The sequence below is a fragment of the Trichomonas vaginalis genome, chromosome VI, assembly GCF_026262505.1.
Source record: "Trichomonas vaginalis G3 chromosome VI, whole genome shotgun sequence".
In the NCBI taxonomy this organism is placed as follows: Eukaryota; Parabasalia; order Trichomonadida; family Trichomonadidae; genus Trichomonas; species Trichomonas vaginalis.
In genome coordinates, this window is record NC_067208.1 from 14,290,165 (window position 1) to 14,316,454 (window position 26,290).

The 26,290-nt window shown below is 32.5% G+C and overlaps 14 protein-coding genes and 2 pseudogenes across 16 annotated transcripts, besides 4 other annotated features; 4 read left to right on the plus strand and 12 right to left on the minus strand.

The window, feature by feature from the left end:
• Positions 1 to 9,582: part of a mobile genetic element that runs on past the window's edge.
• Positions 141 to 1,076, minus strand: TVAGG3_0863510 (organellar and viral DNA polymerase type B; the record flags this gene model as incomplete). The annotated part of the gene is made up of 1 exon (XM_051249784.1): positions 141 to 1,076. The coding sequence occupies one exon, from the start codon at positions 1,074 to 1,076 to the stop codon at positions 141 to 143; it is 936 nt and encodes a 311-aa protein (XP_051085259.1).
• Positions 2,371 to 2,718, minus strand: TVAGG3_0863520 (uncharacterized protein; the record flags this gene model as incomplete). Its single annotated transcript, XM_051249785.1, has 1 exon — positions 2,371 to 2,718. One exon carries the CDS (start codon positions 2,716 to 2,718, stop codon positions 2,371 to 2,373), a length of 348 nt encoding a protein of 115 aa, XP_051085260.1.
• TVAGG3_0863530 lies at positions 2,988 to 3,362 on the plus strand (annotated as a pseudogene). Its single transcript has one exon. A coding segment is annotated over exon 1 (375 nt).
• On the minus strand, positions 3,516 to 4,358 carry TVAGG3_0863540 (uncharacterized protein; the record flags this gene model as incomplete). Its single annotated transcript, XM_051249786.1, has 1 exon — positions 3,516 to 4,358. A coding segment is annotated over one exon (843 nt), but the record flags the coding sequence as incomplete, so codon positions are not given.
• Positions 4,508 to 4,906, minus strand: TVAGG3_0863550 (DNA/RNA polymerases family; the record flags this gene model as incomplete). The annotated part of the gene is made up of 1 exon (XM_051249787.1): positions 4,508 to 4,906. The coding sequence occupies one exon, from the start codon at positions 4,904 to 4,906 to the stop codon at positions 4,508 to 4,510; it is 399 nt and encodes a 132-aa protein (XP_051085262.1).
• TVAGG3_0863560 (uncharacterized protein) lies at positions 5,004 to 6,049 on the minus strand (the record flags this gene model as incomplete). Its single annotated transcript, XM_051249788.1, has 1 exon — positions 5,004 to 6,049. A coding segment is annotated over one exon (1,046 nt), but the record flags the coding sequence as incomplete, so codon positions are not given.
• Positions 6,078 to 6,517, minus strand: TVAGG3_0863570 (uncharacterized protein; the record flags this gene model as incomplete). Its single annotated transcript, XM_051249789.1, has 1 exon — positions 6,078 to 6,517. A coding segment is annotated over one exon (440 nt), but the record flags the coding sequence as incomplete, so codon positions are not given.
• TVAGG3_0863580 (phage tail repeat-like family) lies at positions 6,691 to 7,275 on the minus strand (the record flags this gene model as incomplete). Its single annotated transcript, XM_051249790.1, has 1 exon — positions 6,691 to 7,275. One exon carries the CDS (start codon positions 7,273 to 7,275, stop codon positions 6,691 to 6,693), a length of 585 nt encoding a protein of 194 aa, XP_051085265.1.
• Positions 8,325 to 8,843, plus strand: TVAGG3_0863590 (uncharacterized protein; the record flags this gene model as incomplete). The annotated part of the gene is made up of 1 exon (XM_051249791.1): positions 8,325 to 8,843. One exon carries the CDS (start codon positions 8,325 to 8,327, stop codon positions 8,841 to 8,843), a length of 519 nt encoding a protein of 172 aa, XP_051085266.1.
• Positions 9,583 to 10,035: 453 nt separating the features above from the next.
• Positions 10,036 to 10,884, plus strand: TVAGG3_0863600 (uncharacterized protein; the record flags this gene model as incomplete). Its single annotated transcript, XM_001299805.1, has 1 exon — positions 10,036 to 10,884. One exon carries the CDS (start codon positions 10,036 to 10,038, stop codon positions 10,882 to 10,884), a length of 849 nt encoding a protein of 282 aa, XP_001299806.1.
• Positions 10,885 to 11,145: 261 nt separating this feature from the next.
• TVAGG3_0863610 (uncharacterized protein) lies at positions 11,146 to 11,421 on the minus strand (the record flags this gene model as incomplete). The annotated part of the gene is made up of 1 exon (XM_001299807.2): positions 11,146 to 11,421. One exon carries the CDS (start codon positions 11,419 to 11,421, stop codon positions 11,146 to 11,148), a length of 276 nt encoding a protein of 91 aa, XP_001299808.2.
• Positions 11,422 to 12,729: 1,308 nt separating this feature from the next.
• Positions 12,730 to 15,479: a mobile genetic element.
• TVAGG3_0863650 lies at positions 15,480 to 15,694 on the minus strand (annotated as a pseudogene). The gene has a single exon. A coding segment is annotated over exon 1 (215 nt).
• Positions 15,480 to 15,790: a mobile genetic element.
• Positions 15,763 to 15,790: a terminal%2Cinverted (terminal inverted repeat of Mariner transposon ID:TVAGG3_0863640).
• A 1,568-nt stretch (positions 15,791 to 17,358) lies between these two features.
• On the minus strand, positions 17,359 to 18,755 carry TVAGG3_0863660 (26S proteasome regulatory subunit family; the record flags this gene model as incomplete). Its single annotated transcript, XM_001299809.2, has 1 exon — positions 17,524 to 18,690. One exon carries the CDS (start codon positions 18,688 to 18,690, stop codon positions 17,524 to 17,526), a length of 1,167 nt encoding a protein of 388 aa, XP_001299810.1.
• A 146-nt stretch (positions 18,756 to 18,901) lies between these two features.
• Positions 18,902 to 19,409, minus strand: TVAGG3_0863670 (uncharacterized protein; the record flags this gene model as incomplete). The annotated part of the gene is made up of 1 exon (XM_001299810.2): positions 19,014 to 19,235. One exon carries the CDS (start codon positions 19,233 to 19,235, stop codon positions 19,014 to 19,016), a length of 222 nt encoding a protein of 73 aa, XP_001299811.1.
• A 608-nt stretch (positions 19,410 to 20,017) lies between these two features.
• On the minus strand, positions 20,018 to 20,540 carry TVAGG3_0863680 (riboflavin kinase protein; the record flags this gene model as incomplete). Its single annotated transcript, XM_001299811.1, has 1 exon — positions 20,118 to 20,522. One exon carries the CDS (start codon positions 20,520 to 20,522, stop codon positions 20,118 to 20,120), a length of 405 nt encoding a protein of 134 aa, XP_001299812.1.
• A 1,905-nt stretch (positions 20,541 to 22,445) lies between these two features.
• Positions 22,446 to 22,682, plus strand: TVAGG3_0863690 (N-acetylmuramoyl-l-alanine amidase family; the record flags this gene model as incomplete). Its single annotated transcript, XM_051249792.1, has 1 exon — positions 22,446 to 22,682. The coding sequence occupies one exon, from the start codon at positions 22,446 to 22,448 to the stop codon at positions 22,680 to 22,682; it is 237 nt and encodes a 78-aa protein (XP_051085267.1).
• Between the last annotated feature and the right edge of the window lie 3,608 nt (positions 22,683 to 26,290).

Sequence of the window (26,290 nt, forward strand, 5' to 3'; positions counted from 1 at the left end):
TTTTGTGAAAACTCAACGGTTTGACACAAGCCCTAAAAATTATTTTACTCAGAATTTTGGTCATTTTTCAGCAAAAATATATTTTAGGGTAGAAGGTTAGATCTAACCTGTTTTCTAACCTCTTTTCTACCCCAGTTATTTTATAAGCGTTTTACATGGTAAACGTTATGAATTCGTGAGACTCTAAACAGTTTTGTAGCTTCTATTTCTTCGCTGAGGATATCGAATGTTTTAACTATGCCGAAAGTCTCTTTATATTTCTTCTTGACGTCAGATAGAAGGAAATCTTCTGCTGTTGGATAGTTTTTGTTCAGAAATTCTAACATGTCCATTTTATCTTCTGCTGGTTTCTCTGCTTCTTTCTTTAAGTCAGCATAGTCGTTTCTCATACGTTCTATCTCTTTGACGGAGTAGTTATATTTCCTCATTGCTGCTTTACATTTTGAACATTGCGGGTTCATTTTTGCGTTATACATTGAAACCTTACCTGCTAGAACAACTAAAGCGTCAATTGCTCTCTTCATCTCAAACATAGCGGGTCTTATTTGTTTGTTCCATACTTTGCCTCTTCTATCTTTATCTCTTATCTGCCATACACATTCAGCAACTAACGAAACAAAGTTGTCGTAGGTCTTAAATTCTTCAGATTTATATATGTCAGAGATGTTCTTATATACCATGTCGCAATCTTTGTCCATAACCTTATGGTTGCAATGAAATCCTAGAAACTCATAGTTTACCTTTCGTATGAACTTCTTTATTTCTACTGAGTCAGTTGCTTTGACTTCAATTTCGTCGAATTCAGGAATAGTGAGCTTTTGTTGTTGGATTTCAGGCAATTTGGGTAAATGTTCCACCAGATCCTGCATGTCGTAAAGATACTGTTCATTTTGTTCATCTTTCGCACAACAGTCCAAAGTACTTGTTAAAAGTTCCTGCTTTATCTTCTGGATTTCTGTTTCAAAAGTATATGAAGAAGGAATGAAGCTTTTCATTTCTACTAACATAGATGTTGGATTCATGACTAACGAGTTTGGTGCTGTTGTTGTTTGAAGTGTTGTTGCTTCGACTGACATTTCTGTTCTTTTATACAAAATAAAAAAAAAATAAAAAATAAAACTAACTTTATTTTTTATTTCGGGAAAATTCATGAAAATTCAAGAGGGTAGAAATGAGGTTAGAAAACAGGTTAGATCTAACCTTCTACCCTAAATTATATTTTTGGGTCCTTTACGCTCATTACGATGAAGAAGTCTTGACAAAACATTTACGAAGAAGTCATGACAAATTCAAGAGGGTAGAAAACAGGTTAGAAAACAGGTTAGATCTAACCTTCTACCCTAAATTATATTTTTGGGTCCTTTACGCTCATTACGATGAAGAAGTCATGACAAAACATTTACGAAGAAGTCTTGACAAAACATTTACGATGAAGTCTTGACAAAACATTTACGAAGAAGTCATGAAAATTCAAGAGGGTAGAAATGAGGTTAGAAAACAGGTTAGATCTAACCTTCTACCCTAAATTATATTTTTGGGTCCTTTACGCTCATTACGATGAAGAAGTCATGACAAAACATTTACGAAGAAGTCATGACAAAACATTTACGAAGAAGTCTTGACAAAACATTTACGAAGAAGTCTTGACAAATTCAAGAGGTTAGAAAACGTGTTAGAAAACGTGTTAGATCTAACCATCTACCCGACATTCTCGTCAAATACAAAAAAATACAAAAAATGACACTTTTTCATTATATAACTGTTATTTTTTGACGAAGTGAACGTTAACACTTCGTCAAAAAAATCCCTGAAATCATGTCTTTTATACAAAAAAATGAAAAAATGACACTTTTTCATTAGATAACTGTTATTTTTTGACGAAGTGAACGTTAACACTTCGTCAAAAAAATCCCTGAAATCATGTCTTTTATACAAAAAAATACAAAAAAATGAAATAAAACTAACTTTATTTTTTCTATCTTAAGGAAATTCATGAAAATTCACGAGGGTAGAAAACAGGTTAGAAAACAGGTTAGATCTAACCTTCTACCCTAAATTATATTTTTGGTGTAAATTTCATTGACTGACTGACTGACGGCACAAAGTGGCATAACGAAAACATTTACGAAGAAGTCTTGACAAAACATTTACGAAGAAGTCTTGACAAATTCAAGAGGTGAAAAAAGAGGTGAAAAAACAGGTGAGATCTAACCTTCTACCCTAAATTATATTTTTGGGTCCTTTACACTCATTACGAAGAAGTCATGACAAAACATTTACGAAGAAGTCTTGACAAAACATTTACGAAGAAGTCATGACAAAGTTATGAGGGTGAGAAAACGTGTTAGAAAACGTGTTAGATCTAACATGTTAACATAAATTATATTTTTGGTCCGGGAACAACTTTCTCTCAATTGGAGCTGGGGCATACTCTTTGCGTAAACGGTTCAGACCTTCTTCGAACTCTTGGTCTCTCTTCGATTTGGATTGAGATTGGAATTGCTGGGGTGGAGCTTGCTGGAACATCCAAGGGTTGGGGCAGTAAGGCATAGGCAGAGGAGGGTAGTTCGGGAAGCCTTGTGGTGGGTAGTAACCTTGAGGTGGAAATTGGTAGAAATTCGGAGGTACTTGCTGGAACTGAGGTTGCTGAGGAGACTGTTGTGGTTCTTTAGGTTCCTCTGGTTCGGGAATGGACTCGGTTGGTGGAACGTCAGTCATCTGTTTGTGTCCTGTCGGAAGGAAAAACTTTTTCTGTCGGAAGGAAAAACTTTTTCTGTCGGAAGGAAAAACTTTTTCTGTCGGAAGGAAAAATTTTTTCTGTCGGAAGGAAAAATTTTTTCTGAATTTCGACCAAAAAGTTCTCAATTTTCGAAAATTTGAATGGTTTACGGACGGACAACTGGAAAATTTTTTCTTGTCGTCGGGAAAAATTTTTTCTGTCGGAAGGAAAAACTTTTTCTGTCGGAAGGAAAAACTTTTTCTGTCGGATGGAAGGACTCGGAATGCCAGAAGGATTTGACGAGGCAATTTACCTAATTTAAATTAACGACTGCGTAAAAGACTACTTGCGCAAGGTCATGAAGCCCAAGGTCAAGTTCACCGCTATTTCTGGAAGGGCTGCCTTGAATCTCGAGACTTCGACTGGAATTCCAATTCAAATACCAGAAAACACTCCTTTCGACGACATAAAGGACGCCAAAAGAGAAGCTCTTGTTAAGTTCCTAAACAAACGTCCTTGGATAAAAATACCAAACAAGGAGAACCCTCTACCCCATATGAAATTGGCAATTCAGTCTCTCCTTCGCTTCTCGGGTCAGCCATTCTACATAACCTGTGAAGGCGACATCCAACCAGTTCAGTAAACCTTAACGTTTAACTTCACTTTTTTATGTTTTTTGTGAAAGTTTTAAAATAAATTGTTTTCATGAGTTTTAGACCATGTTAGAAATGAGGTTAGAAAACGTGTTAGATCTAACCATCTACCCTAAAAGTATTTTTCAATACTTTTTCAGCACTTTTCCGTAGTTATATATGAAAGACAATTCGAGATAAAAGTCATAGTACAATGGAATAATATGTTGCACACCATTTGTTGTGAACCAAACTTGAAAGTCAGAGAAACTGTTACTAGGTGGTTCGTAGAATTTAGAAGCAAAGTCATAAAAGTCCTTACCAATACATAGAAAACTATTGTTGCTTGAACTGAAACTTGCATGACACATAACATTTTGAGGGTCAAACACGTTTCTATAAACTGTCAAATCTGCTGGTGGAAGTATAAATTGAAATGGACCATCTGGTGGTAATGGTTCGTTCTGGTTTAGTAACCGAAGAAATTGTGCCCAAGAACGTTTGTCTACTTTCCAAAATAAAAACTCTGTATCTCTTGGAGGGTTAATTTCAATCTTTTGAAATGAAACGGTGGAGTTCATCTTGTCATATTCTAGTTTCAGATAGTATGTTCCATTTAGTAAAGAGTCGTATTTTTCTTGAAATTCCCAATAATATTTGTTCATTTGAGTTTGAAAGTCATTTAGAGTTTTCTCAAGACTTTCGTCTGAACGAACTGTAAAGATCCTCATTTCGTCAAATTTGTCTATAAGACCATCAGAACCTTTATACTGCCCATGAAAATATACTGCGAACATAAATGCGTTAGTTCTATTTGAAAACAAAACTCTTCTAAATCCTATTGCCTTTGCATCTGAAGGACTTTGAAGCCAACGAATTGGATAGTCAAACCTGTATACTCGGGATGAAATTTCTTCATCTGAAATAGTCCTACCAGCATTTGTAAAGATATAGTCTAACGGTTTTGTATCTGCTACTTTTGTTCTTTGTTTTTCAACCTGAAGCATTTAATATATGTAAAAATATATTGTTTTAAAATGGTATGCCATTTCATATTTCTCATCTAACAAACAAGTTTCCCAACGGTCTTCTCCAACAAACTCAGCGTACATTTCAAATAAAATAAAAAAAATGTCACTTTTTTAAAATAAATTTTTTATTTCATGCAATGTTTTATTTCTGTGCCGTCTTCAAGTATGCCCCAATACTTACGCTTGGAGAGGACATGAACTTCGGTGAAAATTTTGTCCAATTTGAATCGACCCATCTTTTCACCGACCATACCCATTTCAATGAGTTTGTTGTACCCTTCTTCGTTCGTCATGAGTGCGTCAATGTTCTCATAGTAAACCTTCACTTTGGATTTGACTTCGGAGAAGAATTTGTTGTAGTTGTCAAGGACTGCCTTTGCGAACTGAGGGTAAGACCAATGTTCGACAATAGGTTTTAATGTGGTTACTAAGCCATTTTGACCTTGAGTGAATTCGTACTTCAAAACAAAAGGAGAAAACCTTTCAACAAAGTTGTCGACCTTCTCATAATGTTTACTCTTCATCTCTTGAGGTTTCTTAATGGAATATCCCCATGTCGAATTCATAAGCAATTTGAGTGTCATTGCAAGTTTGGGGTTTGAAGCTTTCCTAATATCATACAGTTGTTGTATGACTTTTCCAACTGTATAGTTCCTTCCCGGGAACTCACCATCTTCGTTTGGAATTCCAGTCGGAATATATTGGACAAACCTCATGTACGCAGCGTTAAGGTCGACATAGTATATCTTTTCGTTTGAGTCGAACTTGTCGCAACCAATTGGTCCAGTTTGTGGAAATTCAAGTGAGTCTCTTATCTTCTGAGAAACTTCTCCTGTTATCTCATAAACATCGTCGAAGCAACCTGTTTCATATAAAACCTTCTGACCTAACTCAGATGCTCTCCAATACAATTTGACGTCAATTGGATGTCTCAATGGAAGTTTGTTTATAGCATCTTGAAGTTCTTGCAACCTCATTGGAAGTTCTTCTGGTTCAGGTTGGTATCCGAACAATCCAACTCCTTGTGGAATTGTGTACTTCTTTTGTACTAGAACTTTGTCTGGAACAACTTTTGGTCTTGCTAACAGTGAAAAGTTTGTTTCGTCTTTTGGTACAAAAGTTTCTGTCAGCTTGTCATCTGGAATTGGTTCCAACAAACCTTTCTCGAAAAGAATGTTTACAGCTCTGACAATGTTGCACTTGCCTTTTCCGAACAATGGGTTTGTAAGACTTTCGTTCAACATGAAGTGGTTGTGGACAATTACAATCTTCAACCATGGTAAGTCTTTGTCAACAACATAGTCGTCATGTGAAGAACCTTTAGCTGTAGGTATGTTGACTCGGATATTGACATTTGCCAACGGTGCAATTTTTGCCAATTGACCTCTGAGAATGTACCTTGTCTTCACACATGACTCAAGATACTTCATCTTCTCTTCTGAAACAAGACCAGAGTTCCTGAGACATGTAAGAATACAAGGTTCATTGACAATTGTTTCAATTGAATTGTAAATTCCATACCTTGTCAAGTCAATGTCAGACTTATTTATGAACGGAAAGTATCCAGCATGTTGTCTGACTGCTTGAGGGTTAGGTTGGTACCATTCGAACTTGACACTTGCAATTCCTTCAATTGCATTCAAAATGTCTGAGTCGGAGTCAACCATTTGTTCTCTCTTTGTAGTCTTGAAAGCGTCAAGAAGTTTTGCGGCTGTTTGTTCATTGCCATGTGCATAGTAAATGTGACCATCCAAATCTGTTATGGTCAATCTGAGATTGTGTCCTTTCTTATTTCCGTCTTGTATGGCAGCAAGTACACCCATGAAGCCTTCTTTGTTCTTTCCTTCGTCAAAGTTTACTGTAAAGGTTCGACCAGATGTAATTTGACTTCTAACTTCACGGTACTTTTCATATGCATATCTTGTTCTTTCCATGGGAGCATGACCATCCTCTGCACTACCTTTTTTCCTTCTCAAAGGATGCAATTGTTCGTCATGTTTCCAGTAGAATCTGGCAAAGCCGTCGTGTCCTTCAACTTGAGGTTCACTAACATCGAAAGGCATGTCCATAAGACGTTCTTCTTCTAACCTCTCTAGTCTGTTTGGATAATTTGCACGTGCTGTTTCCAAATCCATTTCGTAGCGAAGACCAGACAATTTGTCATAGACTTTTATGGGTCTTCCCTTCCTATATTTAAACTTCTTCGAAACTCTCCAACCATATCTTTGCAACTCTGCTTTTATTCTAGCAGATTTTCTATCCATTCTATATGGGGGCATTTTTATAAAAATAAAAAAATATTTTTTCTTTACTTTACATAACCGCCTGCTGCCATAAGTCTTTGACGCCAACCCATACCAGCTAATGAAGGTTGACTTGGTTTAGTTTCCAAACTAAACTTTGGTTTTGGTTTATCTTCAGTTTTTGGTTTTTCTTCTTCTATCGGTTTTTCGTCACTTTTCGGTTTCTCTGACTTTACTTCACTTGCAGGAACAGTTGTGTCGTCAACATCTTCATAAATATCATATGCCATTTGTTTTTGTTTTCCTTTCAACTTTTTGTGTTTGTTGTAAAGTTTAGAATATTTCGACTCTAAGTCAATGAGATGTTCTATAATGAACTGTTGGTCAGTGAAGTAAACTTTTCCATCTGTTGTCTCGAAAGCTCCTTCAGACTTCAATATTTTATTTGTGAGAGTCTGTTTCTTTTTTGAGATACTAGCCGTTCCATTTTTATGAAAAGTGACTTTGTAGTTAGGGTTTGTATTTCCAGACCTGGCACTTTCTATTATTGAATTTTTCTCTTCATCTGTAAGTTCTTTGACAGGTTTTGACAATGGTTCTGAACTTTTTGTTTGTGGTGTCAAATCTACCGTTTCAACTTCTTCGGTCATTTCATCTCAGTAAAAAATTTTAGTTTGGTTTGTTTTCAACTGGTTGTTGAGGTTTTTTAAGTCGGTCTAAAACTTCCTGAGGTATAGGAAGAACTTGACAAACACGTTGTGTAACTGCTGGAAGCCGACAAATCCATCTTGAACCCATTTGTCTCAATGCTGTATTGTTCATTTCATCTCAGTAAAAAAATTTACATTCCCCACGTTTGAGGCGGTTGCGGTTGGTTATTGTTTACCCACTGTTGTGCATGGTTATATCCTCTGTTAAAGAATCTTTCACCTTGGTCCATATAGTGTCCTGCTTGGTTATAGTAGTCATTTGCTTTGTTATAATAGTTTCCTGCTTGTCTTCCTACATTGTCCATCCATCCTTGAACTTTTCCTCTTGTTTCAGGATTTGGAATAAGATTTGTTGCATCTCGTGCTACATCCAACCTTTCTGTACAGTTTGTATAATAGGTTGTGCTTTCTCTTTAAGTATACCTAATGTACTCAAAATCTTCCTTCCAACTCCAAATACACCTCTGGCTATTGTTCCACTGCGGGCAAAAATCTGGATGCAACTCCTGCTAATGCGCCAAATAAACCCATTTCTTATGGGTTAAAAAATGACGAATTCAAACAAGGACCCCTATGTTTCTAAAGCGACAAAGAAAGCACTCATGATAAAAATCTTTAGTTCAACACCAAATGCTTGGTTTATGGATATCTTGGAAAACATTCCGAGAGTTAGAACAGATGGACCACCATACTGGCTAATATTTGTCGGTCAAAACACAAGATACTGTGAAGCCATACCATTATGGTCCAAAAATATTTTAGATGTGAAAACTGCTTTGACAATATTCGTTGACAAATACCATCCAACAAAACTGACATCTGACTGTGAAAGTTCTTTCAAATCAAATGATGTAAAAAACTATCTGCGTTCAAAAAATGTAAACCAATATTTCATTGTCGACCAAAACCATTCTGCTCTTGGTGTCATTGACGGTTGTATAAAAATGTTAAGAGACTTAAACCAACCACAAGGTGGTGAAGCAAATGAAATGTCATATGACGACAAGTATAGACACTTCTCCATGGCAAAGATGAGACAAGTTTTAAATATTTACAATAACCGTAAACAAAAAGGTTTGGGAAACCACTCCCCCGAAGAAATGAAAAACAACCCTGACTTAGAGAAAGACTATATATTTAATAATTTAGTCAAAAGAGACAAACAAGAAAGAATGCCGGGCTTCAAACTTCAGAAAGGTGACAAAGTAAAAATAGAAATACCTAAACGCGACCCATATGAAAATACTATTGACTATGACAACAATGGGAACCCGACAGGTACTCACATTCGTGTTCGTAAAAATAGAAGAAAGTATACAAGAGAATATTATGAAGTTTTAGGCAAACATGGCAAAATGTACAGACTGCAAGCAGAAGATAAAACTACTATTGTCAGACCTCGTTTCAAACTTGTCAAAGTTCAAGGTGGTATACTTTCAAAGACAGTTCCTAACAAATATAAGACAACTCCTGACGAATATGCTAAAGAAGTTGAAAATGACGACTAAGCAATTCTATACCATGCGTAAACTGTCATGTAAGGTGGCATGTAGTCTTTACTTTGTCCCGTTGTTTGCGTATACCCTGAAACGCGATGTGTATGGTATCCTCCTCCTCAGTGTTATTCCAGTAACAATTTATAGCAAACTTAACGTCCTCTTTAACATCATATCCTTTACCTTTTGTCATTCCTGACCAATCCCAAAATCTATGACTATGCCAACCTGCTTGAGATGTACTTAAATCTATGTAGTGACTGTGTGCAGGTAAATTTTCACCTGAAATCGTTTTACTTCCACCTGTTTCCTTTGAAGAGTTTGCACAATACAAAAACCTGTCGACTATTTGAGTCCAAGTTCCAAAACCAAGTACTACTTCTGGTCTGGTAGAGTTCATTGAAACATATAATGAGCCAACCGGGTAAATAAGATTCGGCAAAATTTGTTTAAGCACATTGAGTTCCTGTCTTAGATGTATAATACTATTGTCATTAGACATCAAAGTATCTACAAGACTTGTTGCCGGTGGTATTGTTGGACCTTTACTTGGCAAGGTTGTGTTTAGTGTAATATCATCTGCTGTAAAAGTTGTAAAACTTGTATGTGTATGTCCAACGGCACTTTTCCTGTTTAAGGTTTCTTGTAAGTTTGTAATATTTGCAATGGTATGTGTATGTCCAACGTCACTTTTCCTGTTTAAGGTTTCTTGTAAGTTTGTAATATCAGATATAGAATGTATATGAGTCTTTTTAGAATATTCGTTTTCAGCTCTTGTCACTTCACTTGACATTTTATTGTCAACATATGTTTTGTCTGCTAGTTCAGGATGAGTATGTTCTTTTGTTGCATAAGCTTTGTTAGCTCTTTCTTCTTCTTTTGCTATTGCATCGTCTACATATTCTTTGTCAGCTTTGTTGTCAACATCTGCTTTCAAAAGAAGTTCATTTATAGGTTTCTCGTTTAAAGTTCCTTTTGTTGGATTTATACAGACAGTATTGTTCTTCTTGTCTTGAAATAGAAACTCATCTGTCATTGGGTTTAATGTAAGTTTTAAGTTTCCTTCTTTCAATGACTCAGATATCTTAGAATAGTTTGAAAAGTTTGTTGTGTTCTTATTTAGAGCTTGTATAATGAGTTGTCGGTTGTGTTGTATTTCTCTCATAGACGCTGTTTCATTTGACATTTTTATTCTAGATAAAATATGCTTTCAATAGAAAAAGAAAATTCTAGAGTTGCTACAACTAAACCATTAGATGAACTTTTTACTAATGTCGGTCAAAAGTTTGAGACAGAGACCGTAAAGCATGAAGGCTATCGTTTTGACTACCCGTTAAGATGGTTAAGAGACCCATCTGTCACAAAAGCTATTGGCTTTCGTAGAATGAAGTTCATTTCAGAAGCCATACATGGTTTCCCATTTACGGTCGGTTTTGAAGTTCGATACTATAACAAAGAAAAACGTATGTATGAGAAATTTGAACAAGGAAAACTTTTACAAGTTAGTTTGCTTGTAAACTTAGAAACAACTCTTCAAGCTTTTCAAGAAAAAATAAACGATATCTATATCGAATATGCAAACCAGTATAACATTGACGAAGGAGAATACCATCTCGATATTATTTATGACAGGAAAAATGCAACTGTTAAAATCAATAGAATAGAAGACCTTGGAGAAAACGTTTATATTTCTACAAAATATAACAACTTGGCATGGTATAGATTTATGAGGATGTTAAATCAGCCTGCAGAATATCCAGTACACCCGGACTTTTATGAAGTCGAAAACCCTAATGGAACATATGAAAATGTTTTCGACCCAGATGCTATTATCGTTCATGCTTCATTTTCTGGTGCACAAAACTCTTTCTTATGCTTGGCAAATGACTTTTACGAAAAACCTACAAAGTTATACGAACCACCAAGTGGAAGTATTTCAGACTTTCAAGTATGGTTTACTACAGATGGAAGAAAAAGAATAATTCCATTATACCATGCGTTTTACTTAGAACTTAGTTTCATATACAACTACTATCGAACGGTAAAAATATAATTTTTTAATACGGTTGAGGTGTTGGATTTGGTTGCCAACTTGACTGTGGTGCAGGTTCAGGCTGTTGTATAACAGGAGCTTGTTCTTCTGGTTCAGGGTCTTTAGGTATAAAACAAACTGACCTACCCTTTTACCAATATTTTTGACTCCGTTCCAAATTCCTCTTCCTACGGTTTTTATTCCATTCCATATACCTCTTCCAACATTTCGAAAGAAGTTTCCTATCTTACTGAAGAAACCCATTTTACTATATGTAAAAATCTAATGTCCGCCTAGTCTCTTACGTTTCCTGTTGAGTTCCATAGCATTCTTTAACTGGAGCTCATACATTCTGTTTCTCCTCTGGTAGAAAACATATTCTGGGTCAACTCCTGTGTTCGCGTCATCTGCATAAAGTTGTTTATATCCCACTTCAGGGTTTGTATAAAACTCTTTCCATCTCATATTTGCATACCATGGTGGCAAACCTAACGCAGCGTCATTTGACATGGCAGTTTGCATTTGTACATCTGTTGGCACTTGACCATAGTTTGCCATTGCAGTTTGTATTCTAACTTCATTTGGAATATTCTCTGGGTTTGGTTGTCCAGGTTGCTGTGCATTTGCTAAGTTCTGTGCGTCCATTTAATATTAGATAAAAATATCTCTTACGAGTACATATACTGAACATTTGCAGGCATTGGTTCATCTTCATATTCTCTGTATTTTTCTGCCACGTCAAATAAATAAATGACACAATGGAAAAAACCTAAAACAAGTAGTCCTATTTCAAACCACATTTACTTACTAGTAAAATTTCTTTGTTATGACACTTTCTCCGGTTTATAGGACCTCTCTCATATTCTATCTTGTCATATCTAAACTCATAGTCATGTATGTCCTCTAACCATCTCATAACGGTTTCCAAACCACTTTTATCGGATGTAAAGTAAAAGCATGGATGGTTATGTAAAACGTCTAAAGTTTCTAAAGAGTCTCTCAAAGTCCAGTCTACTTGGTATTGAAAATCCCATGTGTTATAGAACGGCGGGTCCACTATAAAGAAAACATTTTCCTTGTCTTTATATTTTTCATACAACTCTGTCCAATGACATCTCACAAACTCTATACCCTCAATATATTTTTCTATGTCCTCTTTGAAAACATTTGTATAGTTAAGATATAAAACTTTTGACATAAGTGTTTCAATGTCATGAACTCTTATAGAACCACTATATAATAGTCTAGCAGATATACTATCCCAGTCTATATATTCTGCTTTTTTCAAAACCTCTCTCACAATATTTTTCTTATCTAATGGTATACGTTCCATCTTACCTATAGGTATCTTTTCTTTTAACTCTTTCAATATTTTGTTAGTGTCTGGAATATGTTTGAGACGGTCCATATAGTTGTCGAAGTCATTGCATATAATCTTTGAGTCTGGGAATATTGTATGGCACAAATGGGATATATAGAAACTTCCACCGAACAAATCTACAAATGTTAGACCATTCGGTAGTTTCTTAAGTTCTCTCAATATAATATCTTTACATTTACTCTTATTTCCAAAGAACGGTAACGGTGGTTTTGTAAAATTCATTTATATATAATAATAAAAATGTTTTTTCCTGAAAAGTGACAGAAAAGTGACAAAACATGAAAACATATATAATTTGTGAAAAGTGAAACATTATATAATGTTTTCGACCCAGAAGAAGGCTTCTCAAAGTATACTTCCTTGGAACGCCTGTAACTTTTCCTGTAGCGACGATAGACCCTTACTTGTCCGGACAAAGTTATACTAAACATCTTCAGGGCTAGAGGGCACGAAGTGCCTGGAGGCCCCACTACCTTTTTTTTTTTTTTAAAGAGTAAATATAAAAGATTGAAAGAAAGAATAATAATAGGATTCTTGAATGCAACATTTGGAATGATGTTTCCAGTTGTAGATGTGTTAAGCAAAGAGAGATAATGATAGTTTCTTGAGTTTTGAGTTAAGCTTGTTGTAGATGAGAGAGAAATTTTGACGAGACTGAGGAACTTCATTTGGAATGATGTTTCCAGTTGTAGATGTGTTAAGCAAAGAGAGATAATGATAGTTTCTTGAGTTTTTGCAATTAACCATCCTCAATGACTATTGTTTTAATATAATTTTTAAATTTTTTAAAACTGACATTTTAGTTGTATATTTTTTCTAACAAAGGTACATTCACTAGGCGATAACAGTAAAATGGGATGAAAATATGATAAATAGCATCCCTATATAGTGCCAAACAATATTTATACGGGCCAAAAAAAATTGGCTAGAGATTTGGCGAGTTATAAAACTTAGAAAATTGAGAGGGATTTTTATTTTTGAATTTTTTTTGGAAAGTTAAAATTGCGATTAAAAATCGATTTCCAGGAGAACTAAGCATCTCATCATATATTTAAATCGATAAAAATATTAAATAATAGTTGAATAGTATAACAACGTGAAATTATGGCTGAATCTACAGAAAAAATGAACATATTTGACATTTTTGAAAATTCATACGTTAGATGGTGACAGACTCATAAACTATACTTTAGCTAAGATTGATATATGGTTTCAACAACACATGGTTAAAATTGTAAAAATATTTTAGATTTCAAAAAGATATATATGGTAATATAATGGAACAAAGTCAACAAATAGCATGTTAAATATGTTATAATTAACTTTTTATTAGATCCAATAGTAGATATCGAATGGTTTCCAGCTTTATGGTTAAATATTTCTTTTCGAGCTTCTCTTTAACTGTTGTATTAAGGTTGTAAATTTTTGATGCTAGAAACTATGGAATCTTCTTTGCTGCTGCATTTTTCTTGAGAGTTCTTGCAATTTCGAATAGATCTGCGCATTGTATGAAATGAGGCTTTAAAATATCTTGAAAACAGAATAGGACTGCTTTTCCAAAGGAATGCTTACTTGTAAATCAGAGAGTTTCAAAATTGAGAGCAAGATTATCATCATAACTTTCGATTTTGCTGCGAAAAAGGAAGACAAGTAATTAACAAATCATTTACTGTTGTTCATTAAAAGAAGAAAACTTTGATAACAACTAATGATGATAAAATCAAGCTATCTTTTAATATTTTAAATTGATAAGACATTCAAAATATTTGAATGGTTTAAAATATTTTCTTTTAATTTCTATAAGATATTATCATGATTATATAATAAAATTTAAATTTTTATTCAAAAAGGCAATATTTCAAACTTTTAATTTCAAAAATCTTAATTCTGCAATAAGTGTATTTAATTGTAGCAAATTTAATGATCCTTCGTCATGCTTAGCAATTTGGAACTCATAAATTAATGATTTCTTCAAGTAAAATTCTGCATTATTTCAAAAGTCAATAATTCTCTAGTAACTTTTCTTCAAACCCTAACCATTATATTATATGTATAATGGAGAATAATTGCAAAGAAAGATAGCCGAATTTACTGGGTAGTTCTTGTGATGCGAAATAATTGCAAATTAACACATAGTTTTAACAGCATCAATCTCTTTTTGCTCTCATTTAAATGCATTCGCACACTTTAATTTTGAAATATAAGAGTTTTGGAAATTATCAAATTTATCTGCTCAAATACTATAGATCTTCATAAGTGTTAATAGAATCACCAGCCTTACATATAGTGTTTAATATAATGATGCACATCATACTGGGATTTATTCCTTATTCATCTAGTTATTATAAGATTTACAACCCCATGAAAATTTAAAATTTTGTCAAAAATAGTGAATGTACCTTTTTTCTAACACAACTATCAATAAATTGTAATATCATTATACTATATATTAATATGAATTTTTATAGAAAAGCTTTATTTTTTTCTCAATTTTTAATTTCATTTCAGTCTCTAAACTTTCTTACTATGTAAAAACGTATTATTATAGTAATAAAATAAAATACATGTTTATTCGATCTCGTATTTCAAAAAAATAAAATTACTTATATAAAAAGATTCTCTTTAGTCAACTTTCTTTTTGAATCTCTAATAAGTTTTTACTGTTGCTTCTATATATTAAGTATTGATTCTTGTAGTAAAGAAAATCCGGAACGTTTATTTATTAGAATACTCGAACTTTGACTTACATATTACTAATTGTAATTATTTTCAAGAGCCATTTCTATTACTCCTACTTGTTCGGCTTAAAATCTGCTATATTGTTAAGATAAACTAAGTCTAAATTTTGAACCATTTTTTGAAGTTTAAAGTGTAATACATATCGATTTTTTATCCGAATTTAAGAATTGCTTCAAAGTTTTAGCGTGAAATCGTGCATTTTTTCTAATGAAATTGTTATTATAAGATAAGCAATCTGAGTTTTTTTGAATAATATGTCACTACACATGATAGAGCGTTACGTGCTGAAAAGTTACGCTTCGTTCTGAAAGTGGTAATGAAGTTTTATTAGAATTCATCAAAAAAACGTATGAAAATAATCGTATGTCAAAATGTGAGCACTTCTCAAAATTTGCTCACATTTTGACTATTTTTGTGAGATCTTCCTCACAATTTTTTGACAAACGTACAAAAAAAGTGCCAAAATGTGAGCAAATGTGAGCAATTTTTATATCTCAGCTAGGAGCATCCATACCGAAGCATTTTACCAATGTCTCGTAGATTTTTTTACAGTCTTTGCATTTTTTTGCAAGAGCGAGGATGTTTTCTTTATGATTCATTAAAAAAAATGAAAAAAATCCCGCCAAAATTTCCCGCGAAACCGCCTCTTGTCTCAAAATTCATTTTATATCCCGGCATGGCGCCAAAATACAACATACTCATCATATACATATATTCATATTTTTTATTATATATTTATAATCAGCATATATCTCCTTTAATAGTCTCATATAGAGCGCTGTGCTAAACGCACCTTTGGACACCCTATATATTCAATATCAATGCCAGTAAAATACATTGCAATATAATGAAGTATATTTTTTCCTGAATCATCTTTGAAATGGTAATCATCTTTATTATCATAGTAAAAATTATGATGTGCAATAAATTTGGCAGTGTATAGAAGTCCGTGGTAATCTTCATCAAATTCAGTCAAATTAGAAAAAATGGTTTTCCAAACATAGGGGTAATCAGAAGTTTGAACAATGAAATCTTCTATATCATTTGTTTGATCATAACGTATTAAAAATGCTTGGATATTATCGTATTTTATGCAATAGCGGACCTTAATTTTAAGGTTATGTTCGTTCATGAGATATGTAACGAAATCTATGTTGTGAGACATAATTGCATATTTCATGCATTTTTTATCTGGTTTGTGACATTTCAAACATTCACTCATAATGTCAGGATTTCCTCCTAAAAATGAAAGTTGAAGACACAATTCTGTGATTTCTGCAGAGAATTTTGTTCTCAAAAACTTGAAACAATTAACTGAGCCGTAATAACAACATGCTTCAAGTAGAGATAATTGACTTTCCACACATGGAAGTTCATTAAAATTGATGCTATTATATCGAGAAAATCCGTTTTTTTCTGTAAGAGGAGCAAGTAATTTCACATCATCATCATCATCAATAATTGTTTTTAATAAATGACTGATTTTTAGGTGATTTGAATCAGTTAATCCTAATCCAAAATATTTATCAAAAATTTGTTTATCCAATGATTCACTCACTTTGAAAGAATAAAAACGATATTTTTGAATATACTTTGTCATTAAAGTCAAATAAGACTTAATATATCGATTGTTCCCTTTTGCAGCATATGAAATTGTAGTAGCAAAATCAAACATGTATTTCTGATCAATGCATTTCGATATGTAATTATCAAATTCTTTGAAAAAAGCATCGATATCGCTGTTACTTGATGTCCGTAGCCTAAATAATCTACACAAAATATCATTGTGTTCTTTCAAAGAATCCATAAGTACGTCATAAGGAAATTCACTCACGAAAATGATAAAATTTTTCAAAAAATTTTCAAAAAAATTTCGAAAAAAAATAGTCGCAATAATTTAGAAAAAGTGTACAATCAGATTAATTGGGATCTTTGAATAACTGCATATTCCATTCCACAGCTTAAACTAATTAATGTAATATTAAATATATTTAACAATATCTTCCCAATTTAGATATTTTTTTGTATAAACTTGCTCTCATATGGCCAAGAAATACTTCAACTTCTTGTTCGAAATTTCAATTTTTATTCTATTTGAAGAAAACACCATAAACTTTATGAAATTGTGTAATTCAAATAAAAAAATTTGAAAAATAAGAGTAAAAAATATTTTAATTTCGTTTTTTTCGTGGAATATAAGCTTTAATTTGAAATCTTATCACGACAAATAGATACTAATTTAAACACATTATATAAGTCATTTCAATATATTAAAGAATTCCTACTTGCCAAAAATAAATTTAAAATAATATGAACAACTCATATGCCAAATAAATGAGAATCGCCAACATTTATGAGACAATCATAAAATTAAAAGTATATAAGCTGATTTGATATTATTGATTTCCGATTCTAATTTTTGAGAGAAATAGAATTACTTAGCTTTGCATGATGTTTTATTAAGCGGATATTTTTGAAACAATAGATAAAAATTATATAGTTTATATTCAATTTTTACATTATCAAGAAAAGTCGATATATTAATTATATGAAGAAAGTACAGAATCTGGTTTGCGAACAGTCTTTTCATAAGCTCGCTCGAAATCTTTTGGTAAAACAACATAACGATTGCGGCGTACTGCGTGCATACCAGCTTCCATGCAAATAGCTGATATATCAGCGCCACTAATCTTATCTGGTCTTGATACGAAGTCCTCGATATCTACTTCAGGAGAGAGATTCATCTTTGATGTAATAACTTGGAAGATAAGTCTCTTTTGGCGGCGATCTGGTAGTGGGAACTCGATCTTTCTATCAAGACGACCTGGTCTAAGAAGGGCAGGATCAAGAGTATCTGCACGATTTGTAGCCATAATGACTTTAACCGAAGTACTCTGGTCAAAACCATCCATCTGTGCCAGAAGTTCCATAAGAACACGTTGAACTTCACGATCTGAGCCATGCTCGGCATCAAAACGCTTTGTAGCAATAGAATCGACTTCATCAATGAAAAGAATAGAAGGAGAATGTTCGCGGGCGAGTCTGAATGTATCACGGACCATACGTGGACCTTCACCAAGGAATTTCTGGACAAATTCTGAGCCAACAACTGCAATGAACGAAGCAGATGTATGATGAGCGACAGCCTTGGCGAGCATTGTCTTACCAGTACCAGGAGGACCGTAGAGAAGTACACCACGTGGCGGATCAATGCCAATCTGTTGATATAAATCTAGATGTGTAAGAGGTAATTCGACAGCTTCACGAATTTCTTGTTTTTGCATATCGAGACCACCAATATCTGCATAAGAGATATTCGGTGGGTCTGTTACGATTTGTACTGATGTTGTTCCTTCTGGAGGTAAAACATCTACGAGTGCTTGCGAATGCTTATGTAATGCGACACTTGTATTTGGTTTCAAAAGATGACGATCTATTGTTTTCATGACCCTGACCAAATTTGGAGAGCCACAATCAACAACAGCATAGTTTGCATCAACCATTTCGACGAAATTGCCGACAAGTAATGGCACTGATTGTATTGATTTGACTTCCTCTTGTGCACGAACAAGTTCGCGCCTAAGATAACGAAGTTCATCTTTAATATATTCTTCTTTAATGCCAAGAAGTTCTAGTTCTCGCTCGAGTTCTTTCATCCTGGCATACTGCTCAAGAGAATTGTCCTCATTTGAGGTGTTTTCAGTCATCGATGAAAGTTTTGCGGTTTGACAGCTTATTTAGGGAATTTTCATATCACATGTCGATTGAACATTACAACTCAAAAATAGACTGTTCGTCGATCATTTTCGAGTTTATTACATTATCTCAAACATCATTGTTTCACACACATACATATTTTTGGTAAATTAATGAGAATAAACGAGATTTCATGAGATCAAAAAAATTTAACATAAAATTGGGCTATGTAGGTTAATACGTATAATAAGATAATTTTTTAGTTTATATATTTTAGGTGTTTTTTGTTTTTGATAAAAAAATAAAAATAATATACTAACGCATGGATTTTGAATTACATTGCTTTTGTATTTTCTTGAATGTCTGAAAGGGCGAGATCTTGGAATTGAGTGATTTTGCCTGGGTTTTCAGAGTCTGGAGCAGTTACTGTATGTTTTGGTACTTTAACGGCTTGTTCTGGTCTTTCTGCTTGTTTGATGGGTTCTGGCAGACCTTCAGGAATAATTGGAACTACTGGTTCATCATTCTTATTATTATCATCCGCTTCTTTGCACATTTGAAAATTGGAATTTACAACTCCGTTAATTCTCAAAAAGTGGAATATCGTAGCAAAAAATTCATTACTTAACCGAAATATAAGGATTTGCATGCCTCGAAAATACGCGCATTGAAATGAAATTCCAACCAACTTGGATAGATTTTTGAGAACACGGAATACAGACAATTTCTTTGTCATGGCTCTACACGAGATGATTATTGAGATAATAACCATTAATTTTTTTGTCAATAATGTTAATCCAGACCTCAACGAATGGATTCATCAAATCAATTTTGTAAATCCAGACAATCGGAATGCATTGCTGACATATAATGTGCTTTCTCTTTCAAATATTTCAATATAATTTCATATCCACATTTAGTTCATACAGCAATGTGTGCACATTTGTTTATCAGCTTTTATCTTAATCAATAACTTAAGAATCTGATCCCAAAGGAATAATGAATAGATCTACAGAGCATAATGAGTTCAAGAAAGCTTTTTAATGACATAGAATTTTTTATGCATACTTGGACATATATCATGAATGGTTTTAATCACTGAGAGTAAGTGAGACTTATTTCATAACTATTTACCCGATGATACAATCTTATTAAAATATCAATAAGAGAAGATATTGAATTGAACTTAATGCACAGTCAAAATAGATAATGGAAGTGATAGACATTATCGGTAAAGAAGCGATATTCTCATCGCATAAAATTGAAAAAATTCGACATGACCATTAAGAATATCTATGGATAATCATCATTTATATTAATAGATTATCTTATAAAGATTAGTCATGAATAATAGAATTTTCAAAAAGATCTGTAAGATTATTTTTGTACATTTATCCATAAAAAAGAAAGCAATTTATTATTCTAGCAGCTCTATCTATTACGAGTTAATCATTTGGGATAGAGTATCTCTTGCTGTCTGACAGTCAGTAGTAATTTGTTTGATTAAATCGCCAATTGAGTTAAATGTGATCATTGGACGAATATATGCCAAGACTTCAACCGTAATAATCTCTCCATATATATCATCGTTAAAATCTAATATGTGGACCTCAAATGTTGGCTCTTCTGTTTGAAATGTTGGGTTCTTTCCAATAGAAAAGACGCAAAATCTGTTTGGATCGTGTCTAACTCTGACAAGCCCGCAGTATACACCATATTCGTTAGGATTAACCTTTTCATCCCAAGACTTTGGGTCTATATTAGCTGTTGGGAATCCCAACTTTGTAGATCCACGTCCAAAGCCGTGAATAACTTCTCCACTGAACTGTTTTGGAAGTTTCATGATTGACTGAACAAAAATCTAGACGATAAAAAATATAAATTCAAAGTTTTTTTTATTTTTTCTGGCGGGAAGCAATACAATAAAATAATTATCTGTTTTAGAGCATGAGCAACATATTATCAACTCTTAGTTTACACCTGTGGGAACAAGATCTATTTTAGTAGTAGGATATGACGGGTTTAGTGACTTTTTTTGTTACATCTATATATAGACGATGCATTAAAATATATATTTATTTATAAATCATTAATAAATTAACATTAATTTTAAAATAATTTTTTTTTTTATCTTTTATAAAAGAAGCTATATATAGATGATGTCAGATATTCCGCGATTAATTAAACATTGTTTAAATCCTGAATGGGTTAAACTTCAATTTAAAAATGAAGATTGTGAATTATTAAATGAATATGAAAGCCAAAATAAGCTAATGAGGTATAAATATAATGATAAAGAATGTTTAATTTCATGGAATCAATGGAGTCATAATCAAAGACCTCATAAACGAGAAGAAGAAATTGAAAATAATGAAATGGCAATCATTGATGACATTAAAGAGGATGGAATTCCTAAATTTTGTAGAAAAACCTTTAGAACTAAGTTAGGAGCATATAAACGTAGAGTATTAAATCCTGAATACATAAAACATTTATTTAAAAAGGAAGACTGTGAATTATTAAACGCTAATGAATATGAAAATGCTAAATCAAAATTGAAATATAAATATATTGGAAGTAATGAAAGGTGTAAAGATAATGATAAAGTTTATTCAGTTTCATATAATAACTGGCACACGTTAGGGATAAGAAAACATTTAGGAGATTATGGGAAATGTTCTGAATTCTTTAAATCTAGTATGTACGAGAGAATAAAAGAAATTAGAAATAATTATTTTCATGAATGAAAGATTCACTACCATAATGAAATAAAAAATAAAATTTTTTAAAAAATAAACTTTAAAAATTAATGTCTTACATTTTTGAATAATTTATTTTTTTAATTCGTAAGAAAGGAGTGAATCAAAATTCGTGACTGTGAATCAATTAATGGATAAACTTTCACCAATTCTCACCCAGGTTAAACAAGTAGACGTTTATTTTGATGATTACATACAAAGTTTATTTTATAAAGGTAAGTTTAATATTAAACCTATTGCTTTTGCATTTGATGGTAAATTAATCGAAAATTCAAAAATTTGGGAATTAATTCCGGATATTGAATTTATAACAAATATTAAGGATAAATGGTTTAAACAACAAAACCACCTCACTAAAGTTCTTTGTAGATTAATGATTAAAACTGAGGAAAAAGAATTTAACAGGTTTAAATATCATCCATGTAAAATTTTAGAACTTGGTAACGAAAAACTTCAGAAAAAATTAAACGAAAGACTATCAAAAGATAAAGTTGAAAGAGTAAATAAACTCGCTAAAGGTAATGGTAATGATGAAGAAGAATTTGATGAGTTCAACATTGAACTTTAAGAAACTAATGATTATTTGAATTTATGAAATCAATTATTTGATTCATTCTTTCTTCAATCTCTTCTATTCTTTTTGTTAAATCATCTATTTTCATTAATGAGGTGATTCTTGATTGAGGAATAGATTTCAAACTAATCACTCCTTTTATTTTTGAAATTTTGAATCCGTCAACTTTAAACATTTTATTCAATTTACATGTTGTCAATTCTTCAAATAATTTTTTATTATTAGCATAATAGTCATTAAATTCTTCAACAGATGAAAAAATTTTTATTTCAGTAATTGGTTTAACAACGTTTATTTTTTGTTGAACATTTTCACTTTCATTTATTTCTTCCTCCTCTGTTTCATTTATTTTTAAAATCGGTTTCATTTATCATTAAATAAAAATTAGAATATAAGTGATGAAATATATTTTTTAATTAATATTAAATCAGAAATGGCTGCAGGATTCTTTAAAAAATTATGGGATGGAATTAAGAAAGCTGCGGGTTGGGTTTATAAAAAGATTATTAAACCCGTTGCAAACTTTTTGGCACCAGTAGCGAAAACGGCAGGAACTATCATAGGTGGAGTATTAGGTACTAAAGCAGGTAATCCGGCGATGGGAGCACAAGCAGGTAACGCAGTTGGTGGAATTGCTGAAGGAATACTTAATAAAATAGGAGGTAGATAGTGGAAAAATAAATTATTTTAAAATTATTTTTATCTTAGTATCGGTTGTAGTCTTTGATAAACTTTTTCTCCTTTATTTAAAATTTCTCTTATTGGGGCAGCTTTTGGCGTTATTGATTCAGCAACGTCACTAATTGCTTCTTTATTCTTAAATATCCAATTTGCCCCCTTCTTCAATGTTTCCCAAACTTTACTCGCCCCTTTTTACTCTATCCCACAGTTTCTTAAATATACCCGCAGCCATAGTTGATTATTTCATTAAAATTAAAAATTCATTTTCATCTTTTAATTTTGATTTTTTATTTATTAATAAATGACGACTAACTATTTAGTGCCAAACACCAAACCGATTAATGGAAATGTGTTTCATTCATTCGAAAAGATAAATGAAATATTCGCAAAGAATGACGGTAGAAGATATTATAGAGAACTTGAAAGTTCATGCTATGACTCTGATGCTCCATATTTTGATGATAAACAAACTCATTTAAGAATTACAAATCCAGCTCATGATGTGAACCAATTAGGTGACACATATATTAAACGCAAAGTTAAAGCAACTCTAGTTTCAAATAAAGCTTTCACATGTGATGCCGCTTTTAAATGCATGCGTTTATTCGTTGGTTACAAATCATCAAATCAAAGCTTTAAACAATTAGAAGTAGAAACTGAAAGAGGTGATGCTGGTTATCTTCAGATGGATTGCGCCCGTGAATCTTTCGCATTTGCAACATATAAACCAAAATCAGAAAGGAAAGTTAAAAAGTTTGTTCATTCGTTATATAATAATGTTCAAAAATATGATAACTCAGTATGTGGTAAATATATTGACCCTTCAGAAGTTTTCAAGAAAGCAAATGAAGAAGTTGATGTCACTTTTGATACGATTATTCCGGTAAATGATTTGTTAGCATTTCAGGCGTTCGATGATTATCCTAAATCATTTGGTGATATCATTCTTAAATATTATGTTTTCAGGGATACTTTAGTATTTTGTCAGGTTGACCGTTAAGAGTTGCTGATTTACAAAATTACGTTTATGAAAAGATAACTGATGAAAATTATGAAAAGATTATGAATCATGTTTATAAATATGATCGCAAATTCCAACAAATCGGACTTCCTGCCAAATTAATTACAAGCTTAGCCGCTACATCTGCTGACGCAACAGTTGATGGCGTTATTATTTCATGCACAAAGATGGAAGTTTTAGAGGATAAATGCATTACACCAGGATACGGTTTAATTGAAGAATCAGTTAAAGCAATACCACGTTTATTTAGTAAGGAAGATCCATTCATGATTCCAGCTCAACATATTGATGTTCGTTCACTAAATGGAGGTTGCATCACTCCTGAAGGTATTAGCTCAGATTTCTCATACGCTCTTCATAATGTTACAGATGTTGTGTTAACATTTCCGAAGAATGCAATGCAAAGAACAGTTTTAGAAAATCCAATGCTTCGAGGTCTTCAGGTCACTATAGATTCCAGAAACTTCCCCGATCAAGCGATGACCACAGTGGGTGACATATTCTTTACACGTATGCTTCAAGCTTCTGATTTAGATGGAGTGAATGAATGCACAGAAGAATACGAGGACTCATTAACTAGACCACTGAATGATGATGATGGCATGCCATTAGCTAGAACATGGAAAGACCAAACTTCATTCTTATGCACTATTCCAGTTCAACGTGATGGAGCGGGTATATTCTTTGATGATTAGAAACTTTCAACTCACAAGTTACAGTACAAGTGAAAGCTTATCCAATCATTCAGGGTGAAAATGACACTTACTGTTCAAAGGTGACAAATCCTCCTCAGGTTTGGTTTACTAGGACTACATATTGGACATGGACACCGGATGAAGGTTTGAAATATCATCCAACAGGTACACCACCGCAGTATAGAAGTTCATATGATGAAATATTGATGAATAGAAAGTTTTAAAATTATAAATTTATTTTTGATTAAATGGATTTAATTCATCCACCCCTTATGAAGAATTAGCAGGAGTATATAATACATACGTAGATGATATGATTAATGAAGCATTGAGTGATAATAAAATGCTCTATCTAAGGAAAAAATTAATGAAATTCCATATTCTGAATTACTTAAATTCAATCACTGCAGCAATTGGTAACAAAATAAAGGTAAAACATTAACGATATTAAAACAAATTATCATTATTGCTAACACCCCCCCATTCACATGTGTTAATTTATATCAACCGTTCAGGTTCACCTTCAGATGATACATTGAATCTTTAAAGCATTTAATCAAAATTCCAATTATTTATTTATCACAAGAAGAAGCAGAAGATTATTAAAAAACTTTTTAATGTATAAAGAATTATATAATACAATCAAGAAGCAAGGATTAGAGGATAAAATTATTGATAAACAACGGGATGAATTATTGAAACACTTTCTATTCAAATTTTGATAGAGAATTTTTGCATTCACTCATTTTTCTAGATGATGCGGTGAAATCAAAACTAATAACAAATGAGAAATCATATTTTAATCAGTTATTAACTCAATGTCGACACATTCAGTGTTCATTCTTTATGGCTGTTCAATATTTCAAAGCATTAAGCACAAACATTAAATCAAATCTATCAACACTTTCATTTTCAGTGGTTTAGTCGTCAACAGTTGAACGTTATGCTTTATCAAGTGAATTTACCAATGAGCATTAATGAACTTTACACACAATATCAGCAATTAGGTGAACATGGAAAAATAATATTGATTTAAATAAAGGAAGTGTTAAATTTGATTAACTTTTTATAATTAATTTTTATTTTTTATTTATAATTAAACATGACAGAAATAGCAAATCTTCTACAGGTTCCATTAAAACAAGGACAAACAAAAGGGTGCATATAATAGAACTATGAAAGTTCCTGATGGAATGAAAGAATTAGTTCATATTGTTGCTGGTCTTCAAAAAGATGTTAAACAAATGAAAAACGTTTTAACATTACCAGAAGCTCAAGCATATGCCAAACGTCATGTCCAAATTGGGAAGCACACGAAGCAGACATTACGGTCCAAATGGAAAACCCAATGTATAAATGAAGTTTTCGTTACTGATGGTCAAGGTAATATTAAAGTCATAAATGGTTATAAATTAACTATATCTGATTATCCTAAACGTAAAGCATATAATGAACGTTATCCTATGCAATTTGATGAAAATGAAAAGCTGTTAAACAATACATTGGAGAAGGTGAAAAATGGTCCAATTAATTCATACCGTCATAATCCATATTCTTATTTCAATGAAGAATTAAATGCTATTGAAGAGGGACCGGATGGATTACCACGATATTCTAACCAGTTTGATGGTCAATATGCAAATATTAGACCTGAAATTTCAGCTAAGAAATTCTTTAAAGTTGCTTTATTCGATCCAGTTTTCGCAAATGTTAAAGATGAACTTAAACAGCAATTCCAACCAATTATAGTAGCAAGAATTGCATCAGGTGCTTTATCTCAAGCATTCAAAGATTTAATTAAGAAACCATTATATCAGCAACGAGGTTTAACTTATGATTTAGTTAAGGAATCAGATAAAAGAAAATTTGAGAAATCAGATG